Consider the following 17,168-nt stretch of genomic DNA (forward strand, 5'->3'; position numbering starts at 1 on the left):
GGGTGGGGTGGGGGGTGGGTGTGGGGGGAGTGGGGGGGATGGATGCTCCCTTTCCCAGAAGCCTCAGAGCCTCCCGGGGGAGGGGTGTGGCCACAGAGCCCCAGCCCTGCCCTTACCTCCTTTACCCAGCTTTGGCAGAAGCCCGTGGCTCTCTGCCAGCTTCATGGAGGTGGGCTTGGCGGCCATCCCTGGGATGGGGGGATGACCAGTTCTAGGAGCCTCCTCTGAGCCCCCAGACCCTCTTCCCTCCCCAGGGAGATACAGATCCCCCTTCTGGCCCCTGCCCCCAGGGCCCAGGGCTTTGGCTCCTACCGTCCCCATCCAGGCGAGGCTGGTGGCAGGTGACTGGAAGGCGTGGAGAAAGGCAGGCCAAGTGGGGGCGTGGGCCCCGGCCAGTGTACTCCTCAGCCAATCAGCGGCCTGCCCAGCCGGTGGATTCAGTTACAAGCCCCAGATCACCCCATACTCCAGCCTCCTTCCTACTCCTCCCAAAGCTCCATTCATTGGCCCCGCAGCACCGGGTCGGCTGGGCTCGCTTCCGCTCAGCTACAGAGCTGCTGCCTCGTGGGCCCACCAGGGTAGGATTCCCGGGGGCTTTGTCTGACTGGGCTGGGCCAGGGCGGAATGGGGGTTCTGGTGGTGCTCTTGGGGGTGCTGAACTTCCTGGGGGCAGCTCTGGGGGACTCCCCTGCCCTCCACTTGCACAGCACCTCCTGCCACTTGGCCAGACCCATCTCTGGCAGCCCTTTGGGGTTCCTTAGCTTCTTGGGCAAGGATGCCCAGGGACTAGCCCTGTTCCATGCCCGCTGGGATGGGCACGGGAGGCTGCAGGTGTGCAGCCGGCAGGATGAGCCAGAGCTCACTACAGCCTTCAGTACCCTCTGTGCTGGTGAGATCACCCGGGACTCCTTCATCCACACCCCTGGACCTGAGCTGCAGAGAGCCCTGGCCACCCTTAAGCGTCAGCGGGAGGCCTGCAGAGGGCCTGCTGAGAGTCCAGCAGAGACCAGGGAGAAGAGAGCAGCAGGGCAGAGTGGAGCGCCTGGCATGGGGAACCAGCGAGTGAAGAGAGGCTGGACCATGCCTGGCACACTGTGGTGTGGAGTTGGGGATTCTGCCGGGAACACCTCGGAGCTGGGTGAGCCATCGGTGTGTGGACAGGGGGGCTGGTGTGGGGGGGAAATGCAGCCTTTAGCCCTGGTACCCACTCTCCCAGGCTGTGTGTCCTGAGGAAGTGACTTAACCACTCTGACCCTCAATTTCCTTATCTGTAAAATGGGGTGACCATAAATCTCATCATGGGATGCTTGAATGTGGTTATAGATGGGAAAGGTCCTACTCACACCTGGGAGGCTTCATTAATTACCATCTGAGGAAGGAGGCTGGCTGGGGTGGATCCAGGGTCGGCTGAGCCAAAAAAACATTACCCAAGAGGAGGTTTTATGGGCACAGGGTGCCCAGTGGAGGGGACGCCGAGTGGGAGGGGAGGCCTGGGTTCAAATCCCAGCTCAGCCCTTCCGAGCTGAACGAGTCACCTCCCCTCTCTGAATCTGTTTCCTCACCTGTACAATAAACGTGACACCTCCTTCCCAGGGCTGCTGTGTGCTTGGGTGTGGGAAGTGCCAGGCATTTGGGAGATGCTCAGTAAAGGGCATCATTGCTCAGGTGGTGAAAAACATGCATGGCTTTTTTGCACTCTCGGTACAGCTGTCAGTGCATACACGTGGAGGGCTGGGAGGAGGACTTGGCACTTGAGTTGGAGCAGGCTGGCATCCTGACAATGCCTCATTGTGCCAGCGAGATTGCACCCTGCTGTTTACCATTCCATTCCACACACATTCATAACTTTGGAGTTTCACTTGTGGTGTGAGCCCGAGAACTCTGGAGGCAGACACCAGTTCACCTGAGGAAGATATTTCCATGGGCAAGGGTTCCTCGGTGGGCTGCCTGGCACTTGGAATTGCCCAACAGAGGCTGTACCTGGGTGTTCTCTTCAAGCTTTGGAACTGTGAGTCCCACAGGGAGAGGCCTGAGGCAACCCAGGTCATCTGTATCAGGGCTGGGATGAGAACGAGGTCTCTGCTCCCAACACCACGCGGGCATAGCCGGCATGTGGTGCTCACGACCCTGCTGAGCTGGTGCCCCCTCCGCTCCCTGCAGGGGTCTTCCAGGGCCCCGATCTCTGCTGCCAGGAACACGACCGCTGCCCACAGACTGTCTCACCCTTCCAGTACAACTATGGCATCCGAAACTACCGACTCCACACCATCTCCCACTGCAACTGTGATGCCAGGTTGGTGGTGGGCAGGGAGGGCTGGGAACTTGGGGTGGGATTATCCACCGGGATTACCTGGTGCAGAGTCTGGGATTCCAGAGAATCCTAAAGGATCAGCCAGCCGGAGTCCACTGTGCAGTGGGAAAGCTGAGGCCTAACAGGAGAGGGGACACTTGGACCCCAAATCACCTGGCTGGTAGCGACCAGGTGGTCTGGGAGAGGAGCCAGTAGCTCTCTGTGGTCCAGGAACCTGAGTGCTGGCTCTGGGACAGGTTCCAGCAGTGCCTGCATAACCAGCGGGACTCCATCTCTGACATCGTGGGCGTGGCCTTCTTCAACGTGCTGGCGATCCCCTGTTTCGTCCTGGAGGACCAGGAGGCCTGTGTGGAGTGGTACTGGTGGGGCGGGTATGTGGCTGCCCCTTTCGAGCCCCTTCCCAGCCAGTGGGGAGCTCGGGCTCCAAACCTGGGAGGGAAGCCTTTCTGTATGTCTGTCCTCCAGGGAATGATGCCTCGTCCTCCCTGTCTTCTCCTCAGGGTTGGGCCCAGGATGCAGATGCTCCCTGGGTGCCCTGCAGGACCCAGTGGGATGTGGGATGAGGGGTGGGACTGGCACAGCCCTGATCTCCATGGAGATGAACCTGGGGACTTCTGGGAGGGGGGATTCTGGGTTACCAATTGCCACCATGTGCTACCTCCCAGGTGTAGAACATATGGCTCTGTATCCCTCGCCCGTCTCCAGCCCAGGACCTTCTACAATGCCTCCTGGAGCTCCCTTGCCATTCCCCTGACTCCCAGTCCTCAGAACCCAGCACCCAGCAAGCCTCGGTGGATTCAGCACCCTCAGAAGTGGCCAGCACAGCAGAAAGAGTCCGAGTACCCCAGCCAAGCCAATGCCACAGCCCTCCAGGCCCCTGTGGCCTCCCCTGGGCCTGATGTGGCCTCCATAGTCCAGCTGGAGGTCACTGATTCAGGCCTCCAGGGACTATGGCGTGGCCTAAAACCTCAAGGTGAGCTCAGAACCTAACCTTGGGGGCTCCTGTTGTAAGGAGGTGTCCCTGACTCTGTTCAGGGTGGGGGGCCCCTGTGTTGCTTCCTTTCCTGCTCTGAGCTCCTTCTGGGGTCTCCCAACCTCTCTCGTGCTACAGCCAGAGGGATTTTTGTAAGCTCCAAACTTGTCCATGGCACTCCTCGCTGAGGCCCCACCATGATGTCCCAACACCCAGGGGTTGTCGAGTCTGGTCCTGCAGATCCTACTCCCCAGTCGAAACTCCAGTTCCACAAACTTCATTTGGTTCTTCTAAAGCCACTTGCTCTCTCCCACTGCTGGGCCTTTGCACATGCTCTTCTTGCTGCCTGGAGAATTCTCCCTGACTCTTCCCCTCTTCCAGCCTCAGCTTAGGAGCCTCTGCCTCCAGGAAACCTTTTCTGACCACTCTCGACTCTCTGGGCTTCCCCATGGCAGCACTGCTCTGTGTGTGTGTGTGCACGTGCACGCGTCTCCTATGTGTGAGGCACTCTGAAGGCACAAAGGGCATGAGATGGAGGGACACTGTGTGTGTGGGACAGAGCATGTGTGCCAGATGGCAGTGGGCATCGGACAGGGCTCCTCTCACCACCACACCTGCCCCCAGGTGCCCGCCAGGCCTGCCGCGGCTTCCGCCGCCTGGACCAGTGTGAGCATCAGATCGGGCCCCAGAAGACCAAGTTCCAGCTGTTCAACGATGCCCGTGAACCCCTCTTCCACTGCAACTGCACGCGCCGGTGAGGCCTGCTTGGACCCTTGGGGGTGGGCTGCCTGTTGCCAGGCACTGGGAAGGGACACCTGGCTGATGAGGCCCTGCCCCAGCCTGAGTCTGCCTCTGTCCTCAGTCTGGCACGCTTCCTGAGGCTCCACAGCCCACCTGTGGGCGCCAACATACTTTGGGAGCTGCTGGGCATGACCTGCTTCAAACTGGCCCCTCCACTGGACTGTGCTGAGGGCAAAGGGTAAGTGACATCAGGGCCAGGAGGGATGGGGGATTTCCCAAGGGGTGGGTTGCCTCTGCTCCCTTTGTGCACCTGGGCTGAGAGGGTGATGGAGGGGGTCAGGGGACCTCTGAGCTCCACTGTCATCATCCCTGGGTTCGGCTCTGCAGTTGGCCCATGTAGGTTGCATCTCAACTCTGTCATTTACTTCCTATGTGACCTTGCAAGCTGAATAACCTCTCCAACACCTGTTTCCTTACCTATAAAATGGAGGTAGAAGCCAAGGAAGTGGCGTGTGTGACGTACATAGGCCAAGGCCTGCAGGACACATAGTGAAACACCTGCTTAACTCTTACCCCATAATCCACAATTTCATTTCAATTCTGATTCTCAAAGCTAACTCTGTTACTTTTCCTATTTCACAGGTAGGGAAACTGAGGCCCAGACTGACCCAGGTTTCTGCAGCCAGCTAGTGGCAGAACCTGGGCCTCTGGGTGCCAACCCAGGTTTATCCTGCCCCCTGCTAGGTGTAACAGCCCCCCACCCTCCCAGCCCCAGCCCTGCTCCTCTCTGGGCCTTGGTCACCCTCTCTGCAGAGTAGGGTGGGATTCTTGGCAGTTATGACCACCTGCCCCACTTTTCTCTCCTCACAGCTGTTCCAAAGACCCCAGGGCCATCAAGGTGTCAGCTCGGCACCTGCGGCAACTTCAGCAGAGGCAACTCCAGCTCCAGGGGACAGGCACAGACAACAGGCAGGCATGGACTTCAGAGCACCCAAAGGCCCCGATGTCATTCTATGACCGGTGTCTGCAGCTGACCCAGGGAGCCGGAGGACCTGAAGGACAGCAGAAATCCTGGAACCAGTGACCTCAGTTCCAGCTCTCCTGGGCACAAGACTGGACCTCGTTCCTGGCTTTGCTAGGCCCTGGGGGTCTCAGCTTCCCCTCCACGTGTTAGACTGAAGCATGGACGGGCTCTTGTGGATAGCCAGAGGGCTGCATGGGTATGGTGGGGGGGCCAAGACCCAAATGCTGGACCACGTCTCCTGCTGTGCTGGGTGATCTTGGGCTGGTGACACAACCCCTCTGTGCTTGGATGTGGTATTCAGGAGGCTCATTCTGCTGCCCCAGGCTTGGGCCTTCCCAGAGAAATTAACATCCAGATGGGAATGGGGAGAAGGTAACATTGCAGCAGCCCCAGGAGGTACCAGGAGGAGGTACATATATGTCTATGTTGCAAAATTAATGCATGTCTCAAGAACTTGCCCAGGGAAGCCCCAGCGTCTGCCTGCTGAGGTCTAGGGCAGCAGGTGGGGAATGAGGGATGTCACAGAAGTGCCTGTGTCTGAATCCAGGGTGGCGGAAGCTAGAAAGGGGCTTCCCAACTCACCTCCCCAGGGGACCCCTTCGCTTAACAGCTCCTATGCTCTTCCTGGCCCAGCCCTGGCCCATTCTTTCTGCCCTAGACCTAAATTCAGATCTCCCCCGTGCCCTTAAGCAAAAGACCGCCTTCATTCTGAGCCTTAGTTTCCTCGTCTGAAAAAGGGGAGTGTAAACAGGACCTACCTCACAGGGTTGTTGAGAATTAAGCGAACCAACTCACGGACAGCACTCAGCACCTAGTAAATGTTCCCTCCCTCCAGCACACAGCCAAACTGTGCTTAGGCGTCTGATTTTTTTTTTTTTTTTTTTTTTTGCGGTACGCGGGCCTCTCACTGTTGTGGCCTCTCCCGTTGTGGCGCACAGGCTCCGGACGCGCAGGCTCAGCGGCCATGGCTCACGGGCCCAGCCGCTCCGCGGCATGTGGGATCTTCCCGGACCGGGGCACGAACCCATATCCTCTGCATCGGCAGGCGGACTCTCAACCACTGAGCCACCAGGGAAGCCCTAGGCATCTGATTTTTAAAGGTTCACATAACCTCTTGGAGGTCTCAGTTTGCTCACCTGTGAAATGGAGCTAAGAACTACACTGAACTCAACACCACAACTTGTGGTGCAGCTTAAAGGACATGGCATGTGTAATGTATACAGCTGGTGCCTGGTAACTGTCAGATCTGTCATCCTCTCATCTCTTTAGTCCCTTCCTCTGACTGCCCCCAACCCTAGACTGCTAACAAGTTAGGAAGAAGTCAGGAGTGAGGCTGGAGAATTTAATTCCTAATTGATGACCTCTAGGTTTGCTCCCCCATCCCAGATGGGGGCTGGGATAGGGGTTTGCTGATTGTCACAGTTGAGGTGCCAGGACCAAGTTTGGGGGACCCCAGTTGGCCACCCCTGGCCAGAACAGAGTGGCAGGTGCACATAAAGCTGGAGCAGCAGCAGGAGGGAGGCAGGTGGGTTTGCAGAAGATTGGGGCAGAGCCCCAGGGGGCCACCTGGGCCTGCCTGCCCACCTCACCCTCAGGGCCCCAGGCCCCCTTCCTCCAGGCCCTGCTGACCCTGGGGGCTGGGAGACAGGCTGTCGGGGGCCGGGGCCTCCCGATTGGGTCCCCAGGAGCTGCCACCACCGGGGTCTACGGTCTCTAGGCGCAAGGCAGGCAGCAACCCCAGGCTTTGAGGCACAGATGGTGGGAAGGCCCAGGACCCAGGCAGCCCAGGGGGCCCCTCCTCACTGTTGCCCCGGCTGCCACCATCACTGCCCCCGTTGGGGGCTACCTGAGGCAGGCGGCGGCTCTGGGGCGAGGGGCTTCGGCTGGTGCCACGGCGTTCACAGGACGAGGGCTGCAGGGCGAGGCTGGGGAAGCGGGCCAGACCTGGGCTTCGGCTACGGTGCCGCTTGGACTTGCCAGGGCTTGGGCTGCGGGACTTGGATGCAAGCAGCTCCAGGGTGCTGTCATCCTCGTCCTCCGAGCTGGCACCCGAGCTGTCTGTGCTGCTGCTGGCCAGCTCCGAGGTAGGCAGTGAGATCTGGGGGGAAGGCTGGTCACTGGGGTGCCCCTCTCCCCAACCGGCCACTGAGGCCTCTGGGAACCACTCCTGCCCTCCCCCTTGGCAGACCCAGGAAGGTCAGGATACTTGTAGGAGGTCACAGAACAGAATGTAGAAGCTGTAGAGGACTTTGAGTACTCCTTTGGCGCCCCTGACCCTGCAGCCTGGCCTACTTACCTGGAAGGGCTCAGTGACCCCGATAAGGATGCTGTGGGTGTGGCTATAATAGCCCAGGATGAAGTCTCCGTGACCCTTGGGCAGTGACTCCTCACTGAATGTCACCTGGTGGGCCAGGGGGTTTAGGCCCAGGTTGGGATGAGGGAGGCAGCCTCAGGACCCTTCAAGCTGAATCCTGAGCCCCCAAGGGCAATGGGGACTTCCTCCCACTCTCCCCCTCCCCTTAAGTACCTGGTAGATGTTCCCATCCACATCCTCGTGTTTGGCCCAGACATAAGCCACGTAGTCCTTGCAGTGGCGGAAACCCACCTGGGGCGAGAGCAATCAGGGTCGTGACCCCTAAGGTCTGACCCCAGCAGCCTGAAACTCTGGGGAAGCCAGGGACCCCACATGGGTCCCTGGCTGCCCCTTCAGGCCCTTCCTTCCCCGATGTACCGACCACCCCTGCCCGTCTCACCCGGTACAAGCCGATCCAGTCCCAGGAGCTGCGGGCGAACACCGTCTCTATGCGGTACCTCACCACAGCCTGCTCCGGCCGCACCCACTCGTCTGCCACATCCAGCCGCACAAGCGGCACTTCGTCTCTGAAGGCAAACTGCCCAGGGGCAGGGGGCAACATCAGGGGAGACCCTCTAGTATTCTATGCACCTAGAGTCCTTGGGCCTGCGTCAGCACAAATTGGCTGAGATGAAGGGCCTTTGAAGCCAATGCACAGGCTGGGAAACTGAGGAAGAACAGGTCTAGGATGAATGCCAGGTTTCCTGCCTCCCAGCTCAGGGCTCTTTTTGTCCTTAGCCTCCTTAGGGAGTGAGTGAGAACACAGCTTTGAAGCTTAGTAGACTGTGGGTTTGGCCCTGGCTCTGCCATTGTTATGCAGTGTGACCCAAGGTGAGTTTCTTGACCTCTCTGAATAGAAGGGCTCCTGTCCTTAAACTCTGATGATCTTATTTAACTCTTGGGGTTGCTCTGCAGATTCAATGAGATACCATATAAAGCATCCTATAAACTTCTCAGTATACAGTAGGTGCTCAATGAATGACTTGCCTATAAGCTAACAAAGGAGTCCCATGATGCACTGGATATTCTGGAGTAAAGTGAACACCCATGAGCAGGCAAGAAGAGCTCTGGGTAGATGGCTGGAGACCGTCCAGGCTCTGCTACTAACCTGCTTCATGACCTCAGATAAGCCCCTCATCAGGCTAAGTAAGACTCAGTTTCCCCACCTGTATTAAGGAACCACTATTAACCTTGTCTATCATCAGTCCATGGAGACAAAAGAATCTTCTCTTCTCAGGGTCACCCCAGGCTGAGCAGGGGTTCACCATGTGGATGGGGTTGCTGGGGTGGCAGGTGGCCAGGGTACTGGCTTCACCTCTGTCCCTCAGGGAAAGACTCGGTGGTGCCAGCCTCAGGCTTTGTCTGCTCCCCTGTTTATCTGGTTTCAACTTTCTCTCCCTCCTCAGCTTCTAAGCCAAGCTGCTCCAGAAGAAACCAGCACATCCTCTCCCTGCCTGTGGGTTCCTAACAACAGGTCTGGCCAGGTTGCGCTCTTGGAAATACCCTTTAGGGCCTTGTGGGGTCAAAACTCCTTCTGAGTCCTGTGCTGTGTTGCTTTGGATAAGAGATTTAAGTTCTCTGAGCCTCTGTTTCTCTCATCAGTAAAACTGGGAGGAGAATTTAGACATCCTCAGGGCCTACCACAGTATTCAAAGGGATGACATACATGAAGTAGGCTACGCAGGCTCTGGCATATAGTAGGTGCTCAACAGGTAATGTTTTACAAGAGACAGGGTTCTAGATAAGGAGGGAAGGATAGGGCACCCAAAAGGAGTGGTTCTCAAGGTGAGGTCCCTGATTGGGGGTTAAACCTCACACTCAAGGCTTTTACCAAATGTCATGGGAGGCCAGACACGGGCAGATTTCCATTCCCAGCTGAGGACATTGGCCACTGTCCCTCTGACTGACCATATGACAAAGTTAGCAGGGAAAACATTCTCTGGTCTGCTGGGCTCCCTCTTATCAGATCAAGAGAATCGGAGAGCCCAGAGTTGAGTTTCAGGACTGGAAATTGGGCTCCACCCCACTCTGCTGCTGAGCCTGTGTGCAACTTGGGGCGCATGCCTACTCCACTAACAGAAAGTTGGACTACATGGTCTCTAAGATCCAGTTCTGACATTCTCGGATTTCCCCTTTTTCCTTTGGCAGCTAGGAGCCCCAATCCTAAACACAGGGGCTTCCCTGGTGGTGCAGTGGTTAAGAATCCACTTGCCAATGCAGGGGACACGGGTTCGAGCCCTGGTGTGGGAAGATCCCACATGCCATGGAGCAACCAAGTCCATGCGCCACAACTACTGAAGTCTGCATGCCTAGAGCCTGAGCTCCGCAACAAGAGAAGCCACTGCAATAAGAAATCCGCACACCACAATGAAGAGTAGCCCCCGCTCGCCGCAACTAGAGAAAGCCTGCGCGCAGCAAGAAGACCCAACGCAACCAAAAATAAATATATAAATCAATAAAAATTTATAATTAAAAAAATCCTAAACACAATGCTAAATTTTATAGTAACTATATAGGGTTTAGCTTTGTATTTTTTTGTATCTCTACTCCCCCTCCCCATCACATATGGTAAGATGGTAAAAAAATAATAAATGAATGTGAATGAATGCTACATGGGATTTGAGTAAATATTTTCGTGGCTGGTCTTATTATATATGTGAATTTTAACATAAGTTGCCCTAGCCTTTCTCAGAAAAGGGGAAATAGAGATTAGTGGAAAAGGTATACCCTTTGAAATCAGACTAGCCAGGGTGCAAATCCTAACCTTCCCTTTAGTAGCCATGTGACCCGGGGCAAGGGGTGCTGTGTCTCTGGGCCTCAGAATTTTCACCTGAAAATGGAGATCATAGGACTTCCCCGGTGGTCCAGTGGTTAAGACTCTGAGCTCCCAATGCAGGGGGCATGGGTTCGATCCCTGGTCCGGGAACTAAGATCGCACATACCGCATGGCATCGCACATAAATAATGGAGATCATAATCCCATTCCCAGTCTGCTGTGACAAGTGGATGCTGCTGAGGGCAGGTCTAAGGGGTTACCGGTGGGCAGTGGGTTGCTGAGCTGGGCCTGGGGATGTCATGCGGGGAGGATGAGGCCAGGACTCACGTGCAGGACGAACTGGGCAGCCACGGGCTTGTGGTCGCTGACAGTGTATTCCATGTGGCTGTGGTAGCTGTGCTGGGTCACCTGAAGCCGGTGGCTCTCCCGTCCTGAGGGGCTGGGACCTCCACCTGGAGCCTTGACCTTCCACAGGATACGGTCTGTCCAGGCTGGCTTCCGCTTCTTGGCACTGCGGTGGGCAAGGGTAGGCTGAGTATCAGGGGTTGGGGGTCAAGGCACCTCTGCCTCCTGTCTCTCTTTCCTGTCTCCCTTATCCAGAAGACCTCAGCCCACATCCCCACCTCTCATCCCAGTTCTGAGCTCACCTGGTATCATATTTGTTAGTACCCACGTCAAACTTGAAGGTGGGCGCAAAGTTGAGGGGCCCCTCCTGGAAGCCCCTCAGGATGGGCCAGGTGTTCTTGGCCATGTTGAGCTGTGAGGGTCCAGAAGCACAGAATTGGACAAGAGCTTGGACAGGGCAGGTGAGGGCAAGGACCATAGCCTAGGGTACAGGTGGTCCTAGGGCATGTTCTGTGTGCTTGGGGTTTTGGGGTCCAGGCTGGGATTCCCCACCTGGTCTTTCTCCCAGAGCTGGTGGAGCTGCTCGCTGTCGATGGCAAATTTGACGAAGTGCAGGTCGTAGCTCTCGATGCGGAAGTTCAGGTCCCCGAACCAGAACACGAGGCTGTTCGGAGGTGGGGGTCAGCGGGGTCCATGGGGGTGAAGAGCCCAGCCCAGATCCTTCTCTGCCCCCATCCAACCCGACAGCTGCTCCTAGTGATGACGCAGAGGGTGGGTGGGTTGCTGCAGGGCCGCCAGCCCACCACGGAGCCGCAGGGGGTGTAGACCTAGAAGTTAGGTTCCGACCCCTAGCAAGGCCTTGCCCCTCAGCAAAGCTCCACCCTGCAGGCTCCACCTCCCCATCAAACTTACCAGCTTTCTTGTTCCTAGCTATAGTGTGGGTGGTCTCCACCCCCATAGGCCCCGCCTCTCCCCACTAGGCGCACAGGTCTCGCCCCTGAGTCCCACCCCTCCTTCACTAGCCCCGCCCAAGCCCCATTAGGTCCCGCCCCGGCCCATACTCGTGATCCAAGATGCCTTGAGCTCCAGGCCCCTGGAACTGCTGGAGGCTGAGGATGGTCTGGAAGTTGTCCTTGCGCTGCTCCGCTTTGTCCATGTGGGCCGGCAGGTGGCAGTTCAGGAAACACAGCATGTGCCCGAAGGCGGCCAGTCGCACACTCACTCCACCCTTGTTGCCCTTGGGAAACAAGGTTGGGTGGGTTATGGGCGGGGCCTAGGCTAGGAGGTGAGGCCCGCGGGGCTTAGGGTGGGCGGGGTCAGCGGGTGAGGCCCAGGACCCGTGGAGGTGTGGAGAGGGGTGGGTTCTAGGGAAAGGAGTGGAACAATAGGAGGGGCGGGGACAGAAAGGGGCGGGGTCTAGAAAACGAGGGGTGGGGGTGGGTGGGGAGAGGCAGGCCTCAGAGTAAGGGGTGTAGCTTGGGGAGGGGATATTGCCAGTACGCGGGGGTCCGGGGACTAATCTACGGATCCCTTAGGGCCCTGTACCCTCCCAGGCCGCTTCCACGCTCACCCAATAGCCACCCAGGCCAGTGCGCGTGCAATCAGTCTGCACATCCCTCAGGAAGGGCAGGTGGTAGTACTTGGCGAACAGCAGCAGGATGACGCCCTGCATCCGCACAGTACTCACCTGCAGCAGAGGCGTGAGGAGGCTGAGAGGCAGGACACAACTCCCCCGCCCCCGCCCTCGCCTTTTCCGGTTCTTAAAGGTCTGCTCTTCCATCTTCCCATTTCATGGACCCGGCCACCGAGGCCCAGCGGGCCCCACGGTGAATCAAGGCAGAGCTAGGGCCGAGTAATCCAGGGGTCTCCACCTGCCCGGGGGTTGAGGGAGGAGTTACCAGCACGAAGTTGAAGGGCCCCAGTGCGTCCATGAAGAGCTCGCTCCACTGGTCGGTGAAGAGCGCGTCCTTGAGCCGCTTGTTGATCATAGAGTTCACTTCCTGCAACCTGTGGGGGACTGTGAGGCGGCCTTCGGATTGGGGGGGGCGCCCTAGAAACCCCTCCCGTGGGAGAGGGTCTGGGAGGCAGGAGGGGCTCAGGAGGGAGTCTACTCGCCCTGTCCCCTCACCCTATGGCGATCATGTCTGCCCTGTCACTGTCATCGCTGCTGCCCAGGTGAAGGAGGGATGTGACATCATCGGGGGGCATGGCGGTGCCCACGTTCCATGTGACCACAGTGATCCTGGGGAGGTGGGGGTACAGAAGGGGTTACTACTGGGGACCACTCTCTTACCCTCAACCTCCCTCCCACAGGGCTTTTTCTGGGGAAATAAGCTTGAGTATAAGCCCTCAGAAGGACCCACAGTGGGCCCAGGACTTCCAAGGGAGATCAACTGAGGCGGGGTAGGCAAGTCCCTTAGGAGAGGATGCTGTCTTCCGAGGGCCCCAGAGTGGGCCTAACACCCACAGGGAATCTTCCTCAGGGAGGTCAGCTGGGGTGGAGTAGGGTAAGCCACCCTAGAAGGATGGCTAGTCTTAGAGTTCAAGCCCCAGCAATGTCTTGGGAGAGGGCCCCTCACCAGAAGCCAGGGTCGCTCTTGCAGGTGGGCTGAGCTGACCAAGAGGAGGATGACGAGGTGGATGTAGAAGAGGAGGTGGTAAGAGGGGCTGGGGTTTCTCTGGGCTGAAGGTTGGGGCTCAGATGCCCACCAGGCCCGGCACCCTGGGTGCCAGGCCTGGGGAGGGCCATCTCAGGAGCTGGGGGGACACACGGGGAGCGGTTTGGGGAGCGGCTGGGGGAGCGGCTGGGAGATCGGGGTGGCTTGGGCAGAGGTGGGGGCAAAGTCTGGGCTAAGGGGGCCCCTGGCCGGAAGGTGGGATAGAGAAGTCCGGGGGAGCGAGTGCCAGGCTCTGGAGGACCCTGGCCCACATCCAGGGGCAGAGTCTGTGGTGTCCGGGACAGGACAGGATCCTCAGGGCTGCTGCGGGGGGCCTCAGGCCGGGCTCTGAAGGAGGGGGAGATCCGAGGGTCTGGGGGGGCTTGAATCAAGGATGGGGAGCCCACAGGACCAGATGTCTGAGTGGGGGGCTGGAGATGCCCTTCTGAAGGGGAGAGAGGTCTAGGGGCTGGGGCATCCCTCTGTTTAGCTGGTGTCCATCCCACAGAGGCCAGGGCTGATGTCATGGATGCTGGAGTCAGGGCCTGTTCCTGAGAGGGTGACAGAACTGGACTGGGCACTGGGGAAGAGCTGGAGGGGGGCTGTGGGGGCTGTTTCTCAGATGCCACGGCCAGGCTCAGGCCTGAAGCAGCCAGGGCTGGCTTGGGTCCCATGGAGGCAGGTGGCACCTGCTTCTGGTCCCTGGACAGTGGAGCCAGCCTGGGCCCCAGGGTAGCTGGAGGAGGCTTCGGCCCAGCCGAGGCAGACACCACCAAATGGCCCACAGGTGTTGGAGCCAGTCTGGAGCTGCGATGGGCAGGAGCTGTCTTCTGCTCTCCAGGGGTAGACATTGGAGCCAGGATGGGTCGGGGAGACGCCAGAGCCAGGCTTGGCCCCTTTGAGGAAGATGGCATTGCTGCTGGTGGCCCCACAGGTGTCAGAGCCAACCTTGGTTCCGAGCATACTGGTGCTGCATTCTCCTTTGCTGAGAGCTGAAAACGTGAGTCCATCTTGGATAGGACAAGTCAGAGACTCAGAGTCAACCCTAACCAGGCCTCCACTTCCATATAGACCCCAGCAGACTCTGTCTAGCTAAGAAAGGCACATCTTTCTGAGGAAGTTCTTCCTAATTTCTCACCTCAATCCATTCTGCTGTGAATCAGCTTCTCTTTTGGAGGAAACAGGACATGGAAACCTATCCCCTCCCTCACCTGTGACACCTCTTTCATAGATGGGGAAACTAAGACCCCCAACTCAAAGGAGGCAGAGTGTGAGCCTGGACCTGAGGGCTCTCCTTGCCTTCCTGGCTGGCACCCACTCCCTGGCCACCCTGGAGTGTTGGGTGGCTGGAGTCAGCTTCCCTGAGCACCGCCCACCCCTGCAGTCCCTGCTGCTCCCCTAGCCAAGGGCTACTGATCTGAACCCCCCAGATCTTCCCACTCAGGACACCCTGGGGCCAGCCTGTTAAACACCACCCCCTTTCCTCCACAGTACACAGGAACCCTCAGGTTCCCCCCGCCACGTCCCAATTCCTTGGTCACAGCCCTCTCTGTCCTCGTCACCCATTCCTAGAGCTCCGTGCAGGAGCAAGAGCCTGGGTTGGGACTGGCCATGTCGATTCCCAGCCCAGCTCTGTGTGACCTGAGGCAAGCACTTCCCTGCCCAGGGCCTCAGTTTCCCTGTCTTAAAATGAAGGACCCTGGTGAAGGATCCCTGGCCACACCTGATCCTGGGAAGCCTAGGTCTCATATCCTCTGCATGTATGAGCCAAAATTTGCTAGGCTTCCATTTGAGCTCCATGGAATAGTCATTCCTCCCAAGTGTGATTCTAACACCCAGAGCAAGTCCAGGATTCTGTTGATCCTGGCGCCGCACCACTGTGCACAAGTTGTACCCTCTTACCGTTGTCACCCCACCTGTGAGGACAGGCAAGCAGGTATCCTCTTTATGTCCAGCAGGTGGAGTGGGGGGTGTGGGGCCCTGCAAGGACCTCCTCTTCCTTTCCCATCTGTCCCTGTCTGATGCCCCTGTCTCCAGAAGTCAGGATAAAGTGTCCCTTGCCAGGGAGGGTAGACGAAGGTTTACACTCACCCTGGGGTGGCCCCATCCCTGCCTCCAGAGATGCAGTTCTGTCTGCATCCCGTGTCCTGCTTGGTTCAGAGAATCTGAAACTCTGCCTCCACCTCTGTCCCCAAACTCAGATCTTTGAGGCTTGCATTTTGGGCATCCTCCTTGGTTCCTAGTGTCCCACTCCAAACCCCCACCCCAAACACACACCGCCTCCAGCACTAACAACTTAGACATCCCAGATGTCACAGTTTCAGTCTTCAGGGACAAGCCTCCTCATTTTGCATTAGCTCAGAAAGGACAAGCAACTTGCCCAAGGTCACATAGCAAAGCTGGAGCACAGCTGGGTCCCCTGATACCTGGTCCAGGGCTTTCCCAGGAGGTCCTGGAGACAGCTAACTCCATCTCTCTCTGAGTGTCCCATCACTACCCCCTCAGCCCCTAGGGTACCCTGTTTGCCCAGTCCCTGCTTGGTGGGCAGAGGAGAGTGCCAGCCCCTCAGCTGGGGCACCAGGGTGCCTGCAGTATGTGGGGGGGTGTGGGATTAAGGATCAGGAATGGGGGAACTAGGATTTAGGGGTCTTACCTTGGAGGGTGCCCCAGTTTGGGAAATCCCATGGGGCATGGGCAGGGGGCCCAGGCCAGCCTGGGTCCCCAGCCTCCCGCTGCCACTGATGCCCTGGCCCTCCATGTCTGCAGCCCCCAGCAGCCTGGGTTCCCTTGGGCTCCAGCTCCTCTGCTAGCTCCCGGGAACCAGTGATGTCATCAGCCGTTTCAACCTGCTGAGAATTTAAAGACACAGGCACCAACTTCCCAACATAGAGCTAGCCAGGGCAAGGTGGCCTACCCCCTGGGGACTGGCTGCTGAGCCTGGAATGGTCATGGTGGGGGAGGAATCAGGGGGAGTGGGTCCATTGGCCTGGCACAGGTCCCAGCTGGCAGCATAGTGGAAGCTGTCTTTCTGTTCCCACCCTCCAGCCAGTAGGCCTGGCCAGCCCTTGCTCAAGGGAGGGGCATTGACACACCTGAGGGTAAGGTAGCTCAGAGGTCAGCCCCCTCTCCAGGGCTTCAGAGACACCTGAGTCCCTGCTCTGATCCTGTGACCTTCTTGACTCCCTGCCAGCTCAGGGCTTGCCTTGGCCCCCACCCTTGCCCCATTTTCAGGCCTTGGTGCCCGCCCCTCGCCTGGCTCTATCCTTCCCATCCCAGAGCCAGACACTCAGGCTCCAGCAACTGGAGTCTTTCCCATCTCAACCTCAGCACTGGCCCCTCCTCTTCTGCAGACACCTTGAGCCTGCCCTTGGATGTCCTCACAGCCAGGCCCAGCCCAGCTCCTCTCAGCTTTCCTCCTCCAAGACTCACTGGGTGTGGCTTGGGAGAGGGACTTGCTCAAGGTCACCTGGTGAGCTGGGGAGGTCCCCTGAGCCTCAGTGACCCAGGAACCACAAGAGTCAATTGGGATGTCTGGGGGAAGGGAACTGGGGTGGAGAAAGGCCCAGCAGTGGGGGAACAGACTGGCAGGAGGGTCAAAAACAGGTCTGGGAACTTCTTTGGCCAGGACCCAGCATAGGGCCTGGTCTCCAACAGACCTAGGGAAGTGTTTGTTGAATGAATCAATCAATCAGTGAGAAGAGTGAATGAGTGACAGGTTCAGATACGGCCGGAGATAGCTGTGGGCTCTGCTTCTGCCTCTTCCCCACTCTCACTCTTATCTGCTAATCAGTCCCTGAAACCCTGATTCCTCTAGAACTGCTTGATTGCTTACAGAGGAATGATCTCACTCAGTTTAGGCAGAAAATGATCAGAGTTTTGTGCCCAGAGCTCCCTGCTGATCAACAGTCACCTCTGTATCCTCATGGACCGGTGTGGTCACCTGCATGAAAGTCACGTGGACAGATACCTCATTCCCTCTCCTGGATGG

General features: G+C 58.1%; 2 protein-coding genes across 5 annotated transcripts; one reads left to right on the plus strand and one right to left on the minus strand.

Annotated features, from left to right (window-relative positions):
* Nucleotides 1-480: 480 nt before the first annotated feature.
* On the plus strand, nucleotides 481-10,013 carry PLA2G3 (phospholipase A2 group III). 2 transcript variants are annotated; one of them, XM_004283704.3, is made up of 7 exons: nucleotides 482-1,138; nucleotides 2,161-2,293; nucleotides 2,548-2,682; nucleotides 2,977-3,284; nucleotides 3,909-4,038; nucleotides 4,147-4,263; nucleotides 4,896-10,013. In XM_004283704.3, the coding sequence occupies exons 1-7, from the start codon at nucleotides 625-627 to the stop codon at nucleotides 5,107-5,109; spliced, it is 1,551 nt and encodes a 516-aa protein (XP_004283752.2). In that variant the 5' UTR covers nucleotides 482-624; the 3' UTR covers nucleotides 5,110-10,013. The 2 variants fall into 2 exon arrangements, with proteins under 2 accessions (XP_033268645.2, XP_004283752.2); XM_033412754.2 differs by lacking the exon at nucleotides 2,548-2,682 and having other exon boundaries at nucleotides 481-1,138.
* On the minus strand, nucleotides 6,378-16,470 carry INPP5J (inositol polyphosphate-5-phosphatase J). 3 transcript variants are annotated; one of them, XM_033412753.2, is made up of 14 exons: nucleotides 16,273-16,470; nucleotides 15,834-16,029; nucleotides 13,103-14,172; nucleotides 12,652-12,765; nucleotides 12,422-12,530; nucleotides 12,094-12,210; nucleotides 11,585-11,760; nucleotides 11,076-11,187; nucleotides 10,826-10,935; nucleotides 10,506-10,689; nucleotides 7,803-7,940; nucleotides 7,577-7,654; nucleotides 7,346-7,450; nucleotides 6,378-7,147 (listed from the first exon to the last, which is right to left on the minus strand). In XM_033412753.2, exons 2-14 carry the CDS (start codon nucleotides 15,936-15,938, stop codon nucleotides 6,641-6,643), a joined length of 2,925 nt encoding a protein of 974 aa, XP_033268644.2. In that variant the 5' UTR covers nucleotides 15,939-16,029; nucleotides 16,273-16,470; the 3' UTR covers nucleotides 6,378-6,640. The 3 variants fall into 3 exon arrangements, with proteins under 3 accessions (XP_033268644.2, XP_033268642.2, XP_049553862.1); XM_033412751.2 differs by having other exon boundaries at nucleotides 13,103-14,190; nucleotides 16,273-16,469; XM_049697905.1 differs by lacking the exons at nucleotides 15,834-16,029; nucleotides 16,273-16,470 and having other exon boundaries at nucleotides 13,870-13,966.
* Nucleotides 16,471-17,168: the final 698 nt, after the last annotated feature.

Source organism: Orcinus orca, chromosome 15 (genome assembly GCF_937001465.1).
Source record: "Orcinus orca chromosome 15, mOrcOrc1.1, whole genome shotgun sequence".
Lineage (NCBI taxonomy): Eukaryota > Metazoa > Chordata > Mammalia > Artiodactyla > Delphinidae > Orcinus > Orcinus orca.

Bases quoted from the DNA above. Each gene is read 5' to 3' on its own strand.
- PLA2G3 (XM_004283704.3), top strand. From the start codon at position 625: ATGGGGGTTCTGGTGGTGCTCTTGGGGGTGCTGAACTTCCTGGGGGCA. The intron at 1,139-2,160 runs GTGAGCCATCGG...CGCTCCCTGCAG, and splicing joins CGGGAACACCTCGGAGCTGG to GGGTCTTCCAGGGCCCCGAT. The intron at 2,294-2,547 runs GTTGGTGGTGGG...GCTCTGGGACAG, and splicing joins CACTGCAACTGTGATGCCAG to GTTCCAGCAGTGCCTGCATA.
- INPP5J (XM_033412751.2), bottom strand. From the start codon at position 15,938: ATGGAGGGCCAGGGCATCAGTGGCAGCGGGAGGCTGGGGACCCAGGCT. The intron at 12,766-13,102 runs GTGAGGGGCCCT...CCACCTCCCCAG, and splicing joins AAGAGCGACCCTGGCTTCTG to GATCACTGTGGTCACATGGA. The intron at 12,211-12,421 runs GTAACTCCTCCC...CCTCTGCTGCAG, and splicing joins GGCCCTTCAACTTCGTGCTG to GTGAGTACTGTGCGGATGCA.